The sequence below is a fragment of the Staurois parvus genome, unplaced genomic scaffold, assembly GCF_062004578.1.
Source record: "Staurois parvus isolate SC_StPar_1 unplaced genomic scaffold, SC_StPar_1.0 ptg001231l, whole genome shotgun sequence".
NCBI classification, from domain to species: domain Eukaryota; kingdom Metazoa; phylum Chordata; class Amphibia; order Anura; family Ranidae; genus Staurois; species Staurois parvus.
Window position 1 is genome coordinate 273,714 of NW_028319027.1, and position 23,414 is coordinate 297,127.

At 43.7% G+C, this 23,414-nt stretch overlaps 1 protein-coding gene across 1 annotated transcript in view; it reads left to right on the forward strand.

Moving 5' to 3' along the window:
* Positions 1–5,750: 5,750 nt before the first annotated feature.
* LOC149437989 (asialoglycoprotein receptor 1-like) overlaps positions 5,751–23,414 on the forward strand; it is a 38,827-nt gene continuing 21,163 nt past the window's right edge. The window contains exons 1-7 of the mRNA XM_089660363.1: positions 5,751–5,838; positions 7,083–7,196; positions 8,992–9,087; positions 9,187–9,243; positions 13,221–13,292; positions 16,112–16,186; positions 17,246–17,397. Coding sequence (XP_089516489.1) covers positions 5,751–5,838; positions 7,083–7,196; positions 8,992–9,087; positions 9,187–9,243; positions 13,221–13,292; positions 16,112–16,186; positions 17,246–17,397 — 654 coding nt within the window. The remainder of the gene's footprint in view (positions 5,839–7,082; positions 7,197–8,991; positions 9,088–9,186; positions 9,244–13,220; positions 13,293–16,111; positions 16,187–17,245; positions 17,398–23,414) is intronic.

The window sequence follows — 23,414 nt, forward strand, 5'->3', positions numbered from 1 at the left end:
GCTTGGGACACAATGCTCCTGTGACAATGCCCCCTCTGCTCTCATTGGCCAGAAATGGCGCTCTCCTTGCACAGTGTCCCCTGTTGATAGTTAGCAGCTTGGTGCTTCCTGCTTCACTTCATCTTGCCTGTTTGGCCCATGAGCCTCTGACACTTTTTGGCATTACAAAACCAGAGCTCTGGGCTTGTGATTACACTGGTCCTATGCTATATGCCCTGATTCTCGATTCCGAACATAGTAGCCTGCTTTGACCCTAGTCTGTTCCTGGATTACTATATCATCTGCTGCTTGCTTCGGCCTCATACTGTCTCTAAATCACACTTTGCCTGCTGCCTGCCTTGATCTCAGACTGTCTCTACATTATTCTTGGTCAGCTGCTTGTCCCAACCTCAGACTGTGTCTGGATCATATTCCATCTGCTGCCTGCTCTGACCCCAGATTTTCTCTAGAATATGCTTCACCTACTGCTTGCACTGACCTCAGACTGTCTCTGGAGTATGTTTTGCCAGCTGTCTGCTCTGACCTCTGACTGTGTCTGGGCTATGCTTCTATTGATACTTGCCTTGACCTTGGACTGTCTCTGGATTGTGCTTTTTATGTTGCCTGCCCTAACCTCTGACTGAATCTGGACTATGCTTCTATTGCTACCTGCCCTGACCTTGGACTGTCTTTGGTCCACGCATTTGTTAGCTGCCTGGATTGACCTCAAACTGTCTCTGGATTATGCTTCACCTGCTGCCTTCCCTGACCTCTAACTGCCTCTGGAGTACTCTTTTTTCTGCTACTTGTACTGATCTCAGACTGTCTCTGGAGTATGCTTTGCCTGCTGCCTGCTCTGACCTTTGACTGTCTCTGGGCTATGTTTCTATTGATACTTGCCCTGTCCTTGGACTATCTCTGGATTATGCTTTTCCTGTTGCCTGCCCTAACCTCTGACTGTCTCTGGACTATGCTTCTATTGCTACCTGCCCTGACCTTGGACTCTCTTTGGACCACACATTTGTCAGATGCCTGTCTTGATCTCCAACTGTCTCTGGATTATGCTTTACCTGCTGCCTTCCCTGACCTCTAACTGCCTCTGGATTACTCTTTTTTTCTGCTACTTGTACTGATCTCAGACTGTCTCTGGATTATGCTTCACCTTCTGCCTTCCCTGACCTCTAACTGCCTCTGGATTACACTTTATTCTGCTACTTGTACTGATCTCAGACTGTCTCTGGATTATGCTTTGCCTGCTGTCTGCCTCAACCTTTGACTGTCTCTGGGCTATGCTTCTATTGATACTTGCCCTGTCCTTGGACTGTCTCTGGATTATGCTTTTTCTGTTGCCTGCCCTGATCTCTGACTGTCTCTGGACTATGCTTCTATTGCTACCTGCCCTGACCTTGGAATGTCTTTGGACCACGCATTTGTCAGATGCCTGCCTTGATCTCAAACTGTCTCTGGATTATGCTTCACCTGCTGCCTTCCCTGACCTCTAACTGCCTCTGGATTACTCTTTTTTCTGCTACTTGTACTGATCTCAGACTGTCTCTGGATTATGCTTTGCCTGCTGCCTGCCTCAACCTTTGACTGTCTCTGGTTAATGCTTATTGTCTGCTGCCTGCCCTGCCCATGACCAGCCTCTGGACTTTGTTGTGGGAAACTCACCAGTTACAGTACATATCTTATACTGCTGAAGATCACAGGTGCCGCAAAGCATCCAATGGCGTCATCCTAATGTTTTGCCTGATGCAGACCTCCTCAGGTGGGGAAATCTTCAACAACCTGTAAAAACACACAGGAAGGTGCAAATGCCTCACCCAGGGGCGGACTGACAACTCATGGGGCCCCCTGGCAATAGAGAATTATGGGGCCCCTGTGTCCTTGCCCACACCCACAAAAGCCTATGAAAAAAACAATGAAAGGTACCAGGGGCATCTCATGGCGCCCCCTACTGACCCCGGGCCCTCAGGCAGTGCCCGAGTGCTTGAATGGTCAGTCCGCCCCTGGCCTCACCCAACTTTACCTTCAGTCTGTTAGTGCCCTCACATAACTTTGTAAGAAATAAGCGCATCAAAAGACAACTCCATCCGCGATCCAAAGGCATCTATCCAAACATGGAATGATGGAAAGGCTAAGATGTTTCGGGGGTCGTGCCCCTTTGTGATGGACATATGGGGATGTTTGTTTCACTGCTTGGCAAGGGAATCTTAGGGAGTGGCCTTTGTGGTCTGGTCTAAGTTATGTATCACCTGGATGATTTGGTTCTACCCACATTCTCATTGAGGAGAGAGTTGCCGGTGATCTGCGAGCATTTAAAGTGTGGGGTTTCATCAGGATGGATTAGCTCTGAAGAAGAGGGCATGACCCCCCTAAATGTGTTAGCCTTTCACTTCTGCCACATTTGGATCGACGTCTTTGCCTCGTGACTGGAGTTGTCTTTTGATGCGCTTATTCCTTAAAGTCTATGTGAGTGCACTAACAGATTTTTATTCAATCAATTTTAACGCTGGTAACGCACAAGGCGTTTGTGCCTTCCTGCGTGTTTTTACCTTTTTCTTTTACCCTTTCTTTGTTCCTGGGGTCAACTGGCCAGAAAGCTTGTGTATTAATCCCGGAGGGAGACAAAGTACTTTTAGGCATGTTCACCTTATAGCAACGGGAGCTGCTTAAGGTGAAGCTACACTCACCCTGCTTACGGTGAGGCTACACTCACCGACTACAGTTTCTGACCTTTGGTATTGGGGCATGTGTGGCATCATTTTCTAACCCTTACAAATCTATGAGGCACAACCTAGTGAACTTCAAGGTGGCTGTCTTTTCCACTATGGCTCTACTGGCCATGGTTAGCTGGTAGCAGTGCACATTGAAGCTTGAAGTCCATCTTTAAGTTTCTACAAACATAAACTTACATACATGTATGAGATGGTGGGATAGATGACCATGTGATGACCATAAGCAACTATAAATGACCATATATGACCATAAATGACCACAGATGACCATAGGTAACCATAAATGACCATAGATGACCATAGGTAACCATAAATGACCATAGATGACCATAGGTAACCATAAATGACCATAGATGACCATAGATGACCATAGGTAACCATAGGTATTATGGTGGACATCTACCACGTGGTAATTGCCCAACATGACGCACAGTTGTCAGGCCCGTGTGATTATTACTATTATTCCTGTGTAATAAGAGGAGACGTCTGCTGTGTGAGATAAACAATAACCACAGAAATAATATCAGTCATGTGACCTTCTAGGTTATGAAATATTTAACTGGAAATGACTGAGGGAGGATAAATATTACAGAGGAAAGAAAATCAGAGGAGAAACTTCTATCATCATAACCTGAGACTACGAGGTGAGAGAAGAACCCATCATTTGCAGTATGTATCATCTAATCTATCACCTAATCTATCATCTATCTATCTATCTATCTATCTATCTATCTATCTATCTATCTATTATCTATCTATCTATCTATCTATTATCTATTATCTATCTATCTATCTATCTATCTATCTATCTATCTATCTATCTATTATCTATCTATCTATCTATCTATCTATCTATCTATCTATCTATTATCTATCTATCTATCTATCTATTATCTATCTATTATCTATCTATCTATTATCTATCTATTATCTATCTATCTATCTATCTATTATCTATCTATCTATTATCTATCTATTATCTATCTATCTATCTATCTATCTATCTATCTATCTATCTATCTATCTATTATCTATCTATTATCTATCTATCTATCTATCTATCTATCTATCTATCTATCTATCTATCTATCTATTATCTATCTATCTATCTATCTATTATCTATCTATCTATTATCTATCTATCTATCTATCTATCTATCTATCTATCTATCTATCTATCTATCTATTATCTATCTATCTATCTATTATCTATCTATCTATTATCTATCTATCTATCTATCTATCTATCTATCTATCTATCTATCTATTATCTATCTATCTATCTATCTATCTATCTATCTATCAATTATCAATCTATCTATCTATCTATCTATCTATCTATCTATTATCTATCTATCTATCTATCTATCTATCTATCTATCTATCTATCTATCTATCTATTATCTATCTATCTATTATCTATCCATCTATCTATTATCTATCTATCTATCTATCTATCTATCTATCTATCTATTATCTATCTATCTATTATCTATCTATCTATCTATCTATCTATCTATCTATCTATCTATTATCTATCTATTATCTATCTATTATCTATCTATCTATTATCTATCTATTATCTATCTATTATCTATCTATCTATTATCTATCTATTATCTATCTATTATCTATCTATCTATTATCTATCTATTATCTATCTATTATCTATCTATCTATCTATCTATCTATCTATCTATCTATCTATCTATTATCTATCTATTATCTATCTATCTATTATCTATCTATCTATTATCTATCTATTATCTATCTATCTATCTATCTATCTATCTATCTATCTATCTATCTATCTATCTATTATCTATCTATCTATTATCTATCTATCTATCTATCTATCTATCTATCTATCTATCTATCTATCTATCTATCTATTATCTATCTATTATCTATCTATCTATTATCTATCTATTATCTATCTATCTATCTATCTATCTATCTATCTATCTATCTATTATCTATCTATTATCTATCTATCTATTATCTATCTATTATCTATCTATCTATCTATTATCTATCTATCTATCTATCTATCTATCTATCTATCTATCTATTATCTATCTATCTATCTATCTATCTATCTATCTATCTATTATCTATCTATCTATCTATTATCTATCTATCTATCTATCTATCTATCTATCTATCTATCTATTATCTATCTATCTATCTATCTATCTATCTATCTATCTATCTACTATCTATCTATTATCTATCTATCTATTATCTATCTATCTATCTATCTATCTATTATCTATCTATTATCTATCTATTATCTATCTATCTATCTATCTATCTATCTATCTATCTATCTATCTATCTATCTATTATCTATCTATCTATTATCTATCTATCTATCTATCTATCTATCTATCTATCTATTATCTATCTATCTATTATCTATCTATCTATTATCTATCTATTATCTATCTATCTATCTATCTATCTATCTATCTATCTATCTATCTATCTATCTATCTATCTATTATCTATCTATCTATCTATCTATTATCTATCTATCTATCTATCTATCTATCTATCTATCTATCTATCTATTATCTATCTATCTATCTATTATCTATCTATCTATCTATCTATCTATCTATCTATCTATCTATTATCTATCTATCTATCTATCTATCTATCTATCTATCTATCTATCTATTTATCTATTATCTATCTATTATCTATCTATTATCTATCTATCTATTATCTATCTATCTATTATCTATCTGTCTATCTATCTATTATCTATCTATTATCTATCTATCTATCTATCTATCTATCTATCTATCTATCTATCTATTATCTATCTATCTATCTATCTATCTATCTATCTATCTATCTATTATCTATCATCTATCTATTATCTATCTATCTATCTATCTATCTATCTATCTATCTATCTATCTATCTATCTATCTATTATCTATCTATCTATCTATCTATCTATCTATCTATCTATCTATCTATCATCTATCTATTATCTATCTATTATCTATCTATCTTCAGGACATGTCTGTGGAAAACCAGGAATTCCAAAGTCTTCAGGAGGACTCAAAACAATCCAATGGAGATGGAGTGTCCAACCAGATTAGTCAAGGTATGAAAATATGATACAGAGAATGACACCCGGCATCTGGGACAGGAGGAGTGGGACTGTGCAGAGTCCATACATACAGAATGGGGACAGATAGCGAGAATGACACCCGGCATCCGGGACAGGAGAAGTGGGACTGTGCAGAGTCCATACATACAGAATAGGGACAGATACCGAGAATGACACCCGGCATCCGGGACAGGAGGAGTGGGACTGTGCAGAGTCCACACATACAGAATGGGGATAGATACCGAGAATGACACCCGGCATCCGGGACAGGAGAAGTGGGACTGTGCAGAGTCCATACATACAGAATAGGGACAGATACCGAGAATGACACCCGGCATCCGGGACAGGAGAAGTGGGACTGTGCAGAGTCTATACATACAGAATGGGGACTGATACCGAGAATGACACCCGGCATCCGGGACAGGAGAAGTGGGACTGTGCAGAGTCCATACATACAGAATAGGGACAGATACCGAGAATGACACCCGGCATCCGGGACAGGAGAAGTGGGACTGTGCAGAGTCCATACATACAGAATAAGGTCAGATACCGAGAATGACACCCGGCATCCGGGACAGGAGAAGTGGGACTGTGCAGAGTCCATACATACAGAATGGGGACAGATACCGAGAATGACACCCGGCATCCGGGACAGGAGAAGTGGGACTGTGCAGAGTCCATACTGGCCAGGAGAGTCGCAGACGTAGTCCTCTCAGAGCTGAGGTGGATAAAGAGTTTAGAGCTAAGGAAATACTGGAGGAATATAAAATTATGGGATGGAATTTATTTATAGTATCAAAATTCTGTGTATAACTTTTCATTTCATTTAAACTGATGTGTTTTTGACATGAAGAATATGTAAGCAGTTGTTAGATTGTTGGTTTATGTGCTATTTGTTTTTATGATGGTTACAGTTTTGTTACCTTGTAATTTGTTTGTTTATACAAATAAAAATATCCATACATACAGAATGGGGACACATACCGAGAATGACACCCGACATCCGGGACAGGAGAAGTGGGACTGTGCAGAGTCCATACATACAGTATAAGGACAGATACCGAGAATGACACCCGGCATCCGGGACAGGAGGAGTGGGACTGTGCAGAGTTTGATTTTAGTCATTCATTAGTAGTCCCGGGTTGTCCTGTGGTTGATATGTGATTGGTGTCATTGGTGATACATTGTGAGTTGTAGAGATTCTCCATTGAACGGTGATTGTTGTGTTCTGTTATCAGCAATTACAATGAAAAGATGGATTCCGGAACCTTCCTCAATCCTCATCTACTCCCTGTCGGCACTCTGCACTGGACTCCTCTTCATCATCATCATCCTCATCGTCACCATCACACGTGAGTTCCCGCCATCTTCCCACCACGTAGTCCCAGTTCAGGGACATTATTGAATATGATGACTGCAGAGACCAGAAGGAATGACATCACAGAGGCTGTCCGGTATAACATGACTCTTCCATGGGGATTCCCATACCAAGCAGAGCAAAGATATCCACACAGGGATGAAGGGTTACTTTCATTTGGAAGTTTTTGTTTTAATGCAGAAACAAAAAAAAAAAGGAAAACAAAACAACCGTTTATTATTAGTGGTTAGAAAGATAAAAATAAATATGAAGCAAATAGTCAGAAACAAGAAGTGTTAATGTGAGAAGAGGAGGAAAGGGATGGTCAGGGATGAGGTCACACATCAATGGTAGGTTATCCATATGGACCGCAGGACAAAGTAACAGTAACTGCAAAAGAAACAATGTTACTTTGTATCTCTCTATCTCCCGTCTGATCGATGTTTGTAAACAATGTTACTTTGTATCTCTCTATCTCCCGTCTGATTGATGTTTGTAAACAATGTTACTTTGTATCTCTCTATCTCCCGTCTGATCGATGTTTATAAACAATGTTACTTTGTATCTCTCTGTCTCCCGTCTGATCGATGTTTATAAACAATGTTACTTTGTATCTCTCCGTCTCCCGTCTGATCAATGTTTATAAACAATGTTACTTTGTATCTCTCTATCTCCCGTCTGATCGATGTTTATAAACAATGTTACTTTGTATCTCTATATCTCCCGTCTGATCGATGTTTATAAACAATGTCACTTTGTATCTCTCCGTCTCCCGTCTGATCGACGTTTATAAACAATGTTACTTTGTATCTCTCCATCTCCCGTCTGATCGACGTTTATAAACAATGTTACTTTGTATCTCTCCATCTCCCGTCTGATCGACGTTTATAAACAATGTTACTTTGTATCTCTCCATCTCCCGTCTGATCGACGTTTATAAACAATGTTACTTTGTATATCTCCATCTCCCGTCTGATCGACGTTTATAAACAATGTTACTTTGTATCTCTCCATCTCCCGTCTGATCGACGTTTATAAACAATGTTACTTTGTATCTCTCCATCTCCCGTCTGATCGATGTTTATAAACAATGTTACTTTCTATCTCTCCATCTCCCGTCTGATCGACGTTTATAAACAATGTTACTTTGTATCTCTCCATCTCCCGTCTGATCGACGTTTATAAACAATGTTACTTTGTATCTCTCTATCTCCCATCTGATCGATGTTTATAAATGTTACTTTGTATCTCTCCATCTCCCGTCTGATCAATGTTTATAAACAATGTTACTTTGTATCTCTCTATCTCCCGTCTGATCGATGTTTATAAACAATGTTACTTTGTATCTCTATCTCCCATCTGATCGATGTTTATAAACAATGTTACTTTGTATCTCTCTATCTCCCGTCTGATCGATGTTTATAAACAATGTTACTTTGTATCTCTCTATCTCCCGTCTGATCGATGTTTATAAACAATGTTACTTTGTATCTCTCTATCTCCCATCTGATCGATGTTTATAAATAATGTGCGATTAGGTCAGGTTTTCATAGCTGCAGCTTATACATTTGTTACACAGCAGAACTGCCTGGTGTGAGGGGGACATGTCAGGGGGACACAAGGACGGGAATATTCGCACACCATGTGTACTTTCATGAGGTTTTTTTGGACATCTTTAGTAGGTGAACAGCTGATTAAACCGATCCCTAATGATCCTGCCACAAATGTTTTTGTTCAGAGATTTCCTGTTATAGGGTGACAACGCCCTGCTCTCTCTTTTTATCCGGCAGGTCAGGGGGTGGGTGAGACGGAGCGCAGCATGGAGGTGAAGCTGAGGAATATGAGAACTGAGGTGCACTTCAGACTGGACCAACTATATGTGGAGAGTAAGTGGGGACTTTGGGTTCGGGGGGGGGGGGGAAGGGTTACACTGGGTGACATGGGAGTTCTAGTCTTTTTACCTTTTGAATATTCTTGTTTTCCAGGTTTACAAAGGATGGAGAAACTGACCAATTTTGAAAGCTTCATGAAGGACTTCAATAGTAGGTTTTGCGGGGTTTGGAAAAGCTGAAACCTGTCATCTATCTGAGCAGTGATAACATTCAGGATGTAAACAAGGGACTGTTGGTCCCAAAAACGTTGATGAGATCCTCAGGTCAAGGAAGAGATGCAAAGACCAGGAGGGCCTCATACATGAACATGAGCAGTGTGTGTCTATCTTTTCCTCAGCAAATCAACCCATGACAGAGGTGCAGTTCAAGGATTTTCTTTGTCAATGTCCTATTTGTGAAGGCTGAGCGATCCATTGTCTATACCAGACATTCTCATTCAGGGTTCTGTAGAACCTTGGGTTTCTCCAGGGGTTGCTAGGTGCTCCTTGAGCAATGTAAGGGGGGGGGGGGGGGCATTTCTTCACAGGCCACATCCTGAACCAGGGTTTTATAGAAATGTAGAGTTCCTCCAGGGGTTGCTAGATGTTCCTTGAGCAGTGATGAATTCACCTCCCACGATGTAATTTTCTGGAGCTAATGTTGCTTTGCAGAACCAACCGCATGGCACCAGTAGAGCCTCTCATTTCACAGATAACAGTTATGACCTGTTTAGAGATGGATTCTTCCCACTGACCACCAATGAAAGGGGGGGGGGCATTTCTTTACAGACCCCATTCTCAACCAGGGTTCTGTAGAACCGTAGCGTTACTCGAGGGGTTGCTAAGTGTTCCTTGAGCAGTGGTGGACAGACCCCCATGATGTAACCTTTGGGGGTTTCTAGGTGTTCCTTGAGCAGTGGTGGACAGACCTCCCACGATGTAATTTGCTGGGGCCAATGTTACTTTGCAGAACCAACTGCATGGCACCAGCGAAGCCTCTCGTTTCACAGATAACAGTTGTGACCTGTTTAGAGATGGATTCTTCTTACTGACCACCAATGTAAAGGGGGGCATTTCTTCACAGGCCACATCCTCAACCAGGGTTCTCTAGAACCGTTGGGTTACTCCAGGGGTTGCTAAGTGTTCCTTGAGCAGTGGTGGACAGACCCCCCATGATGTAATTTGCTGGGACCAATGTTACTTTGCAGAACCAACCGCATGGCACCAGTGGAGCCTCTCATTTTACAGATAAGAGTTGTGACCCGTTTGGTGGTCATTGAGAAGAAACTATCACTAAACAGGTCACAACTGTTATCTGTGAAATGAGAGGCTCCACTGGTGCCATGCGGTTGGTTCTGCAATTTAACATTGGCCCCAGAAAATTACATTGTGGGACGTCAATCCACCACTGCTTAAGGAACACTTAGCAACCCGTGGAGGAACCCTACGGTTCTACAGAACCCTGGTTGAGAATGTGGTCTGTAAAGAAATGGGCCCACCCTCCCCCCCTTTCATTGGTGGTCAGTGAAAAGAATCCATCTCTAATGTAAGTGGGAGGGCATTTCTTCACAGGCCACATCCTCAACCAGGGTTCTGTAGAACTGTAAGGCTCCTCTTGGGGTTGCTAGGTGTTCCTTGAGCAGTGGTGAATTGCCCTCCTACAATGTAATTTGCTGGGGCCAATGTTAAATTGCAGAACCAACTGCACAGCACCAGCGGAGCCTCTCGTTTCACAGATAACAGTTGTGACCTGTTTAGAGATGGATTCTTCTCACTGACCACCAATGTAAGAGGGGGGAGGGGCATTTCTTAACAGACCACATCATCAACCCTAAGGTTCCTCCAAGGATTACTAGATGTTCCTTGAGCAGTGGTGGATTGATCTTCCTGAATGTCATTTGGTCATTGTGAGTGACGTGGCAGATCATGTTAGTACAATTTTCATCTTTCGGTGGATTGGCTGGCACCATTCTTTGTGATTGGCTCTTTATTGCTGTTGAAAGGATTTGATGATGCGTGTGCATCATGGGACATTTTTTTTTTTTCGTATGTCTTACACCGTTCTATACTCGTTTAGATAGGGGGAGTGGAATCTGGGGGCCCACTATTTGTTGAAGGGATCTTCTGTATTCCAATAACCCCCCCCCACACACCATCCACAGCCCCAACCCCCAAACACCAAGGCAGGTTTGTTGGGATGAGGCCCTTCTCCTATTCACATGGTAACAGGGTGCATTGGCCAAGTACCTCCCATGTTGTGGGCTAATGTGGGTCATGGGGAGCACACACTCATCTACCCCCCCTCCTGACCTGCATGCTAGGATACAAATCCGGTATGGATTGTGTTTTTTGTCCCCCTAGCAAACCCGGAGCCAGGATAAGGGCCTGGTATAGATAAACAGAATTTCTGTCCACTTTGGTGATAAATTCCGAGAGGCCGAGATCTGTCATTTCACTGCAATATAAACCCATTTTATCTGTTTGTAGATGTCGTTGTTCTGTAGTAGGTTGTATACGTCGTACAGATGTGTCCCTTCACAGGGTCAGGGGACCCCCCAGACATGTTATTTAAGGGGATTTTTCATATTCAATGTTGACCTTTAAGTATCATTAACTGCTTCCCGACCGCTCTATAGTAGAAGTACGGCTACAGGGCGGCGGGGCTGCGCAAAATCATGTTTGTATCTATGGGTAGGAGACTGGCGGCTACAGATGTTGATCACCGGGTCCCGGACGGAGATTGCCTGCCGGCAGCCGGCGATCGCCAAGGACCACTGACAGGCAAGAGGTCTGTATGCAAACAATACGGGCAGGGGCGGACTGACCATTTGGAAACTCGGGCACTGCCCTAGGGCCCGGGGTCAGTAGGGGGCCCTATGAGATGCCCCTGGTACCTTTTTCATAGGCTTTTTTGAGTTTGGGGACCCATGATCCCCTATTGCCCAGGGGCCCTATGAGTTGTCAGTTGCCTCTGAACATGGGTCTCTCTCCTGCCAGCAGGGACATGCTGCTTTGTATCTCTGCACAGCATGTCTCCCTAGTAACACAGCACACAGTTAACCCTTTGATGGCCCCAGATGTTAACTCCTTCCTGCCCAGTGCCATTTATACAGTGTCAGTGCTTTTTATTAGCAGTGATCACTGTATTGGTGTCACTGGGGATGTCAGTGGCAGTTAGTCAGTTCCCCACCATGTCAGAATGCCCGCCGCAGTCCCGCTATAAGTCGCTGATCGCCGCCATTACTAGTTGAAAATATATTTTTTTAATCCCAGTATCTATACCGCCATTTGTAAACGCTATAACTTTCACGTAAACCAATTAACTGACACGTATTGGGATTTTCTTTCTAGAGAAGACATGTTGCAGAATACATTTTGGCCGAAATTTATGAAGAAATTAGCTTTTTTAAAATTTTTTCACTGCATATGTTTTATAGAAAAAACTGAAAAAAAAAATTTTGTCAAAATTGTTTGTAATTTTTGTTTATAGCGCAAAAAATAAAAAACGCAGAGGTGATCAAATACAACCAAAAGAAAGTTCTATTTGTGGGGAAAAGGGCCGTAAATTTCATTTGGGTGCAGCGTTGCATGACCACGCAATTGTTGGTTAAAGTAATGCAGCGCCGTATTGAACAAAAATAGCTTGGTCAGGAGGGGGGAGGGGGGAATTCTCTGGAGGGGGAGGAGTTAAAATTGCTGGAATTTGATTATTTATTTATTGTTTTGGTACAGAGAGCCTTCCACCACCCCCATACATCCACCACCCCACCCAGAGAGAGAGAGATAAACACTCACCTTCACAGCTCTGGACATCCCCAGGAATGAGAGTCGGGGTCTACATGCACAGCCAAGCAGCCCGTAGCCTCTCACAGACCCACATGGTCCTCATGCTGCCCCCCCCTTTGAAAAATGCCACCTTAGGCAAATGCCTTGTTTGCCTTGTGGTGAATACGCCCCTGATCCCAGTCCTATTTTCCCCTGCCAGACTACAGAATGCCTCCCCCTCATGTCGTGGAGATGAGGAGATGGAAGGGATCTGTATATGGCTCAGCCCTCCTGTTTGATGGTTTACGGGGGCAGCAGAAACATCTGAGAAGATGAACATTTGTAAGGTTTGGAGGACTAAAGACTGATTTCCTTTCTCCTCAGAATATGGTGTGGCAAGTAAAGTGAACAATATCGAGTCGCTGGTGAACCTTTTTCTGTCGGATGAAATCACAGGTAAGAATAATGGCTTGTGTTAGATCTGTCCAATGCAAACCTCCCAAGAACCAATATTTCAGGACATGGTGAAGGCCAGATCTGCAAAGCAGGGAAAAAGTTCAGTGTGAACGGGAGTGGTTTGTTGACATCTGGGCGTGTCAGGGCAATTGTTGTACTTTTATTCCTTAGGATCAATCTGATTGGAGGCTGGACATTTTCAGGCCTTCTAAATAATCGTATAGCAACCAAAGCTTAGGATTTTCACTATTCTTACTAAAGGCCGATGTTTTTCTGGCAATGGAACATCTCGACTAATCTCTATTCCACTGTTTTTTTTTTTTTTGCTTATTTTGTTTTAATTTTTGAAAGCACTCCAGAAAAGGGTCTGTTTATGTGGGTGATCTCTGCCCTCCTAGACCAAACAATTCTGTGTAGAACAGAACTTCATTTCAGATTCCGATTATCTTGAATCATATTAAATGTTCTGCATGTGAGCGTTTGACTTTCCAGACATAAGATAAAGGGGTCCCAACCCATGAACACTTTTGTGTCATTCCAGTGGTCATGGCCAATGATTACACTTAGATTCTTGGGTTTCCCTCCTCGGGTCCCCTCTTAGATGTGTGAAAATGTCTTCTAGGAAAGCCACCTTCTGGAAGAATGGAGATCACTGAGGTCAATGTTCAGTTGTATAACCCAGGGTTTCTCAACCTGTATCCCATGGAACCCTACGGTTCCTCCAGAGGCTGCTGGGGGTTCATTGAGAAATAAGCGCTTTTTCCTCTCAATTGAGTAACCACTGACACTGATTATCTTTTCAGCTATCTGTAAGGGAGGATTCTTCCAAGTGACCACAAATGTAAGGAGCTGACATCACACTAATGTTCCACACAGGGCCATCTTAATAGCCTCATGGGCCCCTGGGCAAAGTAATGCTCTGGGGCCCCTACCAGCCTGCCCCAATTTATGCACCTACTCTCAAGAATTAAAGTATAAATAGTTGACAGAATTAAACATATGCACTTTATTGTCCCAACTTAGTATCGGGCCGCCTGCCTTTCCACACACATGACCTTTAATGGCCCCCCAGTCTTAGTCCGTAGGGTTCAATATTGAGTTGGCCCCGCCCTTTCCACACACATGACCTTTAATGGCCCCCCAGTCTTAGTCTGTAGGGTTCAATATTGAGTTGGCCCCGCCCTTTCCACACACATGACCTTTAATGGCCCCCAAGTCTTAGTCCGTAGGGTTCAATATTGAGTTGGCCCCGCCCTTTCCACACACATGACCTTTAATGGCCCCCCAGTCTTAGTCTGTAGGGTTCAATATTGAGTTGGCCCCGCCCTTTGCAGCTATAACAGCTTCACCTCTTCTGGGAAGGCCGTCCACAAGGTTTAGGAGGGTGTCTATGGGAAGGTTGGACCATTCTTCCAGAAGCACATTTGTCAGGTCAGGCACTGATGTCGGGGGAGGAGGCCTGGCTCGCAGTCTCCGCTCTAATTCATCCCAAAGGTGTTCTATGGGGTTGAGGTCAGGACTCTGTGCAGGACAGTCAAGTTCCTCCACCCCAAACTGGCTCCTCCATGTCTTTATGGACCTTGCTTTGTGCCTTGTTGTGCAGTCATGTTGGAACAGGAAGGGGCCATCCCCAAACTCTTCCCTCAAAGTTGGGAGCATGAAATTGTCCAAAATGTAGCCTTAAGAGTTCCCTTCACTGGAAGCCCAACCCCTGAAAAACAACCCCACACCATATTCCCCCTCCACCAAACTTTACACTTGGGAGTGCAGTCAGGCAAGTACCGTTCTCCTGGCAACTGCCAAACCCAGACACGCCCATCGAATTGCCAGACAGAGAAGCGTGATTGGTCATTCCATAGAACACGTCTACACTGCTCTAGAGATCAGTGGCGGTGTGCTTTACACCACGGCATCCGACTCTTTGCATTGCACTTTATGATGGAAGGCTTGGATGCAGCTGCTCACAAGCTAGTAATTTTTATCAATGGTAACTGTTATCATGGGTTCCTCCATGTTAAAAAAGTTGAGAAAGACTGGTATAACCAATGCAATCAATACACAGTGAACAGTATATAAAAGTGGGAAGATACGGATATATGGCCACATTTTGTAAACACCTGACCATCCCCCTCCCCACCATGGTTATAACATGCAGTATTCTTCTGGGAAGAAGATATTGGAACATTCATAAAAACTGGAGAATTGAATGCTCTTCAACTCGCTGCAATCTTCCTTGGAGGCCTGATTTCAACCAAAACTCTGAGACAGGATTAGGTCCTGTATAGGTGTTTTATTCCAGTGTCCCCAGTGGGGAGAGTTCTTCCAGGAAACGAGTTGCATTTTCTCCAATGGGGAGGCAAACAGCAATAAAAGCACCTTTTTTATAGAGACAGGAATGGGCAGGACCTCTGCTGGGGGTTTCATTTCTATCTGTGGAGACATCTCTCTCCACTTTATCATCACCAATGACGATGAGCAAGTCATAAAATCAGATGAATCTGAAAATGTTTGATTCTCCTGAATATGAGTTGATTTTGTTCAGCCTGAAGAAAATCATACAACTCATAAATGACTATTTAAAGATCAGACCCATCCAGTGTAGATGTTGAGTAGAATGGAAACTGTTCTCCTGCTTTCATCATCCCAGACTGAGAATCTAAACTCTCCCCAACTAGAGTTGGCTTTTCACGATGAAGTTAAAGGTCCCCCACAAGCAGCCCACACATTGTGAGACACTCCTTGTGTTCCTCTCTTCTTTATCCCCCATGCCCCCACTAATGAAGGCAGACATATTGATTCTTGCATTGTTCTTGTTGCAGGTTCTCTTTCCAGTGACAATCAGAGGATTTTGGCTGCAGTGGGGAAACTAACAGATGGACTCCGCAACAACAATGGTATGTTTTTCCTATTTCGGAAATCAGCGCACTTATCCTCCATCCCTTCATTTTCCAAAACCCTCTGAGCCACAGATTTTATTCACAATTATTATGCCTTACTAAAACATTAGACCCCAGTTCCCGGCACACTGTCATCCCCACCCACAACCTTCAATTGACCTGCCCACCTTCTGGGCATCACAACTCAGACCCACCCACCTTCCCAGTGGTCTTGACTCTAAATATACCCACTTACGATTGGGATCCTCTCAGTCAATACCCTATATTCAGAGTTATTGTACATGGTCAGATACTCAAACAAGGGTGATGCTGTAATCCTGGGAAGCAGTCCAGGTCACAGCATCATCAGGACAGAGGACCAAGATGTGGGAACATCACAGCAATCCAGGAACAGTTGCCATCCATGCTTTATGTTAAATTTTAGGGGAAGGTTTAGTGATTCTGTATACATTTTTCTAATGTCTTATTCTCAGGACTATACATATAACAAACACATGTTCTTCAGTCAGGTAAATATGCAGAAACAATAATCATTCCCTTATAGTGCATCTCTCTGCTTTGGGTATAAATCCCGGATGAGCCCCCAATTTCTTTGTGCTGGATGAAAGCCTGGAAAAAACTGTACGAGAACTCCTGAGTACTCAATACGTGTTCAAGTCATCCCCCTTAATGGGAGCTTAATGCAAACGGGACACATATCTCCTGTCCAGGACTTATCCTTGGCCTTCCTATACAAAATATAGATGCAGGAGGAAAACCCACCCACTAGTCTCCAACATAACGAGACCTTTTCAGTTTTTCTGTAAATTAAAATAGGATAATGAGACAAATGAATGTGAGTGTAATCACCCTCTCCTCTCCTTCTATCTCTTCCCTTTCACCCTCTCCTCTCCTTCTATCTCTCCCCTTTCACCCTCTCCTCTCCTTCTATTTCTTCCCTTTCTCTCGCTCTCTCTCCTTCCTCTTCTTTTTTTCTCCTTATCTCTTTCCCCTTTCTCTCTCTCCCTCCCTTTCATCTCATTTCTTTCCTCCACTCTTTCTCTCTTCCCTTTCCAGGCACCGTTGATCCATTGTGTGGTTCGGAATGGACACACAATGGCCTAAACTGCTACTACCTGTCCCGGTATGCACGGCCTTGGAATTACGCCAAGAAACACTGTGAGGATAAGAAGGCTCACCTGATGGTCATCAATGGCCTGGAGGAGATGGTGAGGATAACAAGGTGTATTTGGGGCCCCTTTAAACAGACTTGTCACATGGGGGCTGCCATTGCTGATCTCCCCTTGTAAGTGCTCCCGCCAACACAATAGTTTGGCTACATTGTGAGTCACCAAAACAAGAACACAGATGATGAAACGAAGAAACTCAGATGTCCAGATCTTCATGCTTGCCCTGGAATTAGTAGGGTTGGTTTACTGAAGATAAATAGACTGTTCACTTTGCAGAGGAAGTTGAACTTTGCAAGGGAATTTTCCCCAGAGCTAAGAGTATGAGATGAATCTCCGACGACTATCTAAATTTAATCATGTTTTTGCTTTCATTTCCCATGCCTGTGATGTGCAAATTGAAATTTCACCACATTAAACCAGCGCTGGGGAAAAGTCCCTTGCAAAGTGCAACTTCTCTTGCAAACTGAACAGCCTGTTTGTATACAGCAAATCAACCCCAGTGATTCACAGAATTAAAGCCCATCTAAACCCAACAAAATGTCATATATTGCTGCTTACACCTTATAGGTATTTATGGTGTCCCTCAATAAACCAGTCCATTGAGGGTAGAGGGAGGTCTGAAATCAAAAGCAGTCTGTTGTGTGCTTCGGATTACCTCACTTGGTGGTCTTATATTTTTATTAATTTGATGGGTTAACTATTTAATGTTAATGCTTGGATAAGTGGAGCAGCTTTGGAAACTATGATTGTGAATGCGTATTAAGGTGTTGATGGCCTTTAACCAGTGAGGGAAACATGAAAATAGTCACACTCTTCACAGAAGCCCAAATATCTCATACATCGGCCTCTGTTTGTTCTTCCACATGGGTCAGTATGAGCAGTTACAGCATATAGATAGACAATCCTGACTTATCAATCAGCAGGCTTCCTGGGGCAACAAACAGTATCCCAAAAATTCTTCCAAGAAGGTGACAGAACTGTCCCCCTCCGCAGGTGTCAGAGACTCTTCATACATCGTTTATCCCCTCTAGAATTAAATAGGAGCTATGTAGTACCAGGCAAGCACCAAATGTCCTTATTGAATCATAGTAATCACCAGAACTTCCTGACACTACGACCTGTAGCCCAAGGTAGGATTTATACCACTTTACTCACTTGAGCTAGAATTTTGTGCTGCCCTCCAGTCCCCAGCTAACTTACCCCACCATCACAATAACAAAACTAGACAACATAGTCGAAGAAGAAACACAAAGGCTGGGGAAGAAACACTAGGAGAGACATTCTGCCCACTATCCATCAATACACAAGACTAGACAACACAGCAAAAGAAGGAACCTCAAGGCTGGGGCAGAGACACTAGGAGAGACATTCTGCCCACCATCCATCAATACACAAGACTACACAACACAGCCAAAGAAGGAACACCAAGGCTGGGGCAGAAACACTAGGAGAGACATTCTGCCCACCATCCATCAATACACAAGACTAGACAACACAGCCAAAGAAGGAACCTCAAGGCTGGGGCAGAAAAACTAGGAGAGACATTCTGCCCACCATCCATCAATACACAAGACTAGACAACACAGCCAAAGAAGGGACCTCAGGGCTGGGGCAGAAACACTAGGAGAGACATTCTGCCCACCATCCATCAATACACAAGACTAGACAACACAGCCAAAGAAGGGACCTCAAGGCTGGGGCAGAAACACTAGGAGAGACATTCTGCCCACCATCCATCAATACACAAGACTAGACAACACAGCCAAAGAAGGGACCTCAAGGCTGGGACAGAAACACTAGGAGAGATGTTCTGCCCACCATCCATCAATACACAAGACAAGACAACACAGCCAAAGAAGGGACCTCAAGGCTGGGGCAGAAACACTAGGAGAGACGTTCTGCCCACCATCCATCAATACACAAGACTAGACAACACAGTCAAAGAAGGGGCCTCAAGGCTGGGGCAGAAACACTAGGAGAGACGTTCTGCCCACCATCCATCAATACACAAGACTAGACAACACAGCCAAAGAAGGGACCTCAAGGCTGGGACAGAAACACTAGGAGAGACGCTCTGCCCACCATCCATCAATACACAAGACTAGACAACACAGCCAAAGAAGGGACCTCAAGGCTGAGGCAGAAACACTAGGAGAGACGTTCTGCCCACCATCCATCAATACACAAGACTAGACAACACAGCCAAAGAAGGGACCTCAAGGCTGGGACAGAAACACTAGGAGAGACGTTCTGCCCACCATCCATCAATACACAAGACTAGACAACACAGCCAAAGAAGGGACCTCAAGGCTGGGGCAGAAACACTAGGAGAGACGTTCTGCCCACCATCCATCAATACACAAGACTAGACAACACAGCCAAACAAGGGACCTCAAGGCTGGGGCAGAAATACTAGGAGAGACATTCTGCCCACCATCCATCAATACACAAGAATAGACAACACAGTCAAAGAAGGGACCTCACTCTGGGGCAGAAACACTAGGAGAGACGTTCTGCCCACCATCCATCAATACACAAGAATAGACAACACAGCCAAAGAAGGAACGCCAAGGCTGGGGAAGAAACACTAGGAGAGACATTCTGCCCACCATCCATCAATACACAAGACTAGACAACACAGCCAAAGAAGGGACCTCAAGGCTGAGGTAGAAACACTAGGAGAGACGTTCTGCCCACCATCCATCAATACACAAGACTAGACAACGCAGCCAAAGAAGGGACCTCAAGGCTGGGACAGAAACACTAGGAGAGACGTTCTGCCCACCATCCATCAATACACAAGACTAGAACACAGCCAAAGAAGGGACCTCAAGGCTGAGGCAGAAACACTAGGAGAGACGTTCTGCCCACCATCCATCAATACACAAGACTAGACAACACAGCCAAAGAAGGGACCTCAAGGCTGGGACAGAAACACTAGGAGAGACGTTCTGCCCACCATCCATCAATACACAAGAATAGACAACACAGCCAAAGAAGGGACCTCAAGCTGGGACAGACACACTAGGAGAGACGTTCTGCCCACCATCCATCAATACACAAGACTAGACAACACAGCCAAAGAAGGGACCTCAAGGCTGGGACAGAAACACTAGGAGAGACGTTCTGCCCACCATCCATCAATACACAAGACTAGACAACACAGCCAAAGAAGGGACCTCAAGGCTGAGGTGGAAACACTAGCAGAGACATTCTGCCCACCATCCATCAATACACAAGACTAGACAACACAGCCAAAGAAGGGACCTCAAGGCTGAGGCAGAAACACTAGGAAAGACGTTCTGCCCACCATCCATCAATACACAAGACTAGACAACACAGCCAAAGAAGGGACCTCAAGGCTGGGGCAGAAACACTAGGAGAGACATTCTGCCCACCATCCATCAATACACAAGACAAGACAACACAGCCGCCAAAGAAGGGACCTCAAGGCTGGGGCAGAAACACTAGGAGAGACATTCTGCCCACCATCCATCAATACACAAGACTACACAACACAGCCAAAGAAGGGACCTCAAGTCTGGGGCAGAAACACTAGGAGAGACATTCTGCCCACCATCCATCAATACACAAGAATAGACAACACAGTCAAAGAAGGAACGCCAAGGCTGGGGAAGAAACACTAGAAGAGACGTTCTGCCCACCATCCATCAATACACAAGAATAGACAACACAGCCAAAGAAGGGACCTCAAGGCTGGGACAGAAACACTAGGAGAGACGTTCTGCCCACCATCCATCAATACACAAGACTACACAACACAGCAAAGAAGGGACCTCAAGGCTGGGCAGAAACACTAGGAGAGACATTCTGCCCACCATCCATCAATACACAAGAATAGACAACACAGTCAAAGAAGGAACGCCAAGGCTGGGGAAGAAACACTAGAAGAGACGTTCTGCCCACCATCCATCAATACACAAGAATAGACAACACAGCCAAAGAAGGGACCTCAAGGCTGGGACAGAAACACTAGGAGAGACGTTCTGCCCACCATCCATCAATACACAAGACTACAAAACACAGCCAAAGAAGGGACCTCAAGGCTGGGGCAGAAACACTAGGAGAGACGTTCTGCCCACCATCCATCAATACACAAGACTAGACAACACAGTCAAAGAAGGGGCCTCAAGGCTGGGGCAGAAACACTAGGAGAGACGTTCTGCCCACCATCCATCAATACACAAGACTAGACAACACAGCCAAAGAAGGGACCTCAAGGCTGGGACAGAAATACTAGGAGAGACGTTCTGCCCACCATCCATCAATACACAAGACTAGACAACACAGCCAAAGAAGGGACCTCAAGGCTGAGGCAGAAACACTAGGAGAGATGTTCTGCCCACCATCCATCAATACACAAGACTAGACAACACAGCCAAAGAAGGGACCTCAAGGCTGGGGCAGAAACACTAGGAGAGACGTTCTGCCCACCATCCATCAATACACAAGACTAGACAACACAGCCAAAGAAGGAACGCCAAGGCTGGGGAAGAAACACTAGGAGAGACGTTCTGCCCACCATCCATCAATACACAAGACTAGACAACACAGCCAAAGAAGGGACCTCAAGGCTGGGGCAGAAACACTAGGAGAGACGTTCTGCCCACCATCCATCAATACACAAGACTAGACAACACAGCCAAAGAAGGGACCTCAAGGCTTGGGCAGAAACACTAGGAGAGACGTTCTGCCCACCATCCATCAATACACAAGACTAGACAACACAGCCAAACAAGGGACCTCAAGGCTGGGGCAGAAATACTAGGAGAGACATTCTGCCCACCATCCATCAATACACAAGAATAGACAACACAGTCAAAGAAGGGACCTCACTCTGGGGCAGAAACACTAGGAGAGACGTTCTGCCCACCATCCATCAATACACAAGAATAGACAACACAGCCAAAGGAGGAACGCCAAGGCTGGGGAAGAAACACTAGAAGAGACGTTCTGCCCACCATCCATCAATACACAAGACTTGACAACACAGTCAAAGAAGGGGCCTCAAGGCTGGGGCAGAAACACTAGGAGAGACATTCTGCCCACCATCCATCAATACACAAGACTAGACAACACAGCCAAAGAAGGGACCTCAAGGCTGAGGTAGAAACACTAGGAGAGACGTTCTGCCCACCATCCATCAATACACAAGACTAGACAACGCAGCCAAAGAAGGGACCTCAAGGCTGGGACAGAAACACTAGGAGAGACGTTCTGCCCACCATCCATCAATACACAAGACTAGACAACACAGCCAAAGAAGGGACCTCAAGGCTGAGGCAGAAACACTAGGAGAGACGTTCTGCCCACCATCCATCAATACATAAGACTAGACAACACAGCCAAAGAAGGGACCTCAAGGCTGGGGCAGAAACACTAGGAGAGACGTTCTGCCCACCATCCATCAATACACAAGACTAGACAACACAGCCAAAGAAGGGACCTCAAGGCTGGGACAGAAACACTAGGAGAGACGTTCTGCCCACCATCCATCAATACACAAGACTAGACAACACAGCCAAAGAAGGGACCTCAAGGCTGAGGTGGAAACACTAGGAGAGACGTTCTGCCCACCATCCATCAATACACAAGACTAGACAACACAGCCAAAGAAGGGACCTCAAGGCTGAGGCAGAAACACTAGGAAAGACGTTCTGCCCACCATCCATCAATACACAAGACTAGACAACACAGCCAAAGAAGGAACCTCAAGGCTGGGGCAGAAACACTAGGAGAGACATTCTGCCCACCATCCATCAATACACAAGACAAGACAACACAGCCGCCAAAGAAGGGACCTCAAGGCTGGGGCAGAAACACTAGGAGAGACATTCTGCCCACCATCCATCAATACACAAGACTACACAACACAGCCAAAGAAGGGACCTCAAGGCTGGGGCAGAAACACTAGGAGAGACGTTCTGCCCACCAAACCATCAATACACAAGAATAGACAACACAGTCAAAGAAGGAACGCCAAGGCTGGGGAAGAAACACTAGAAGAGACTTTCTGCCCACCATCCATCAATACA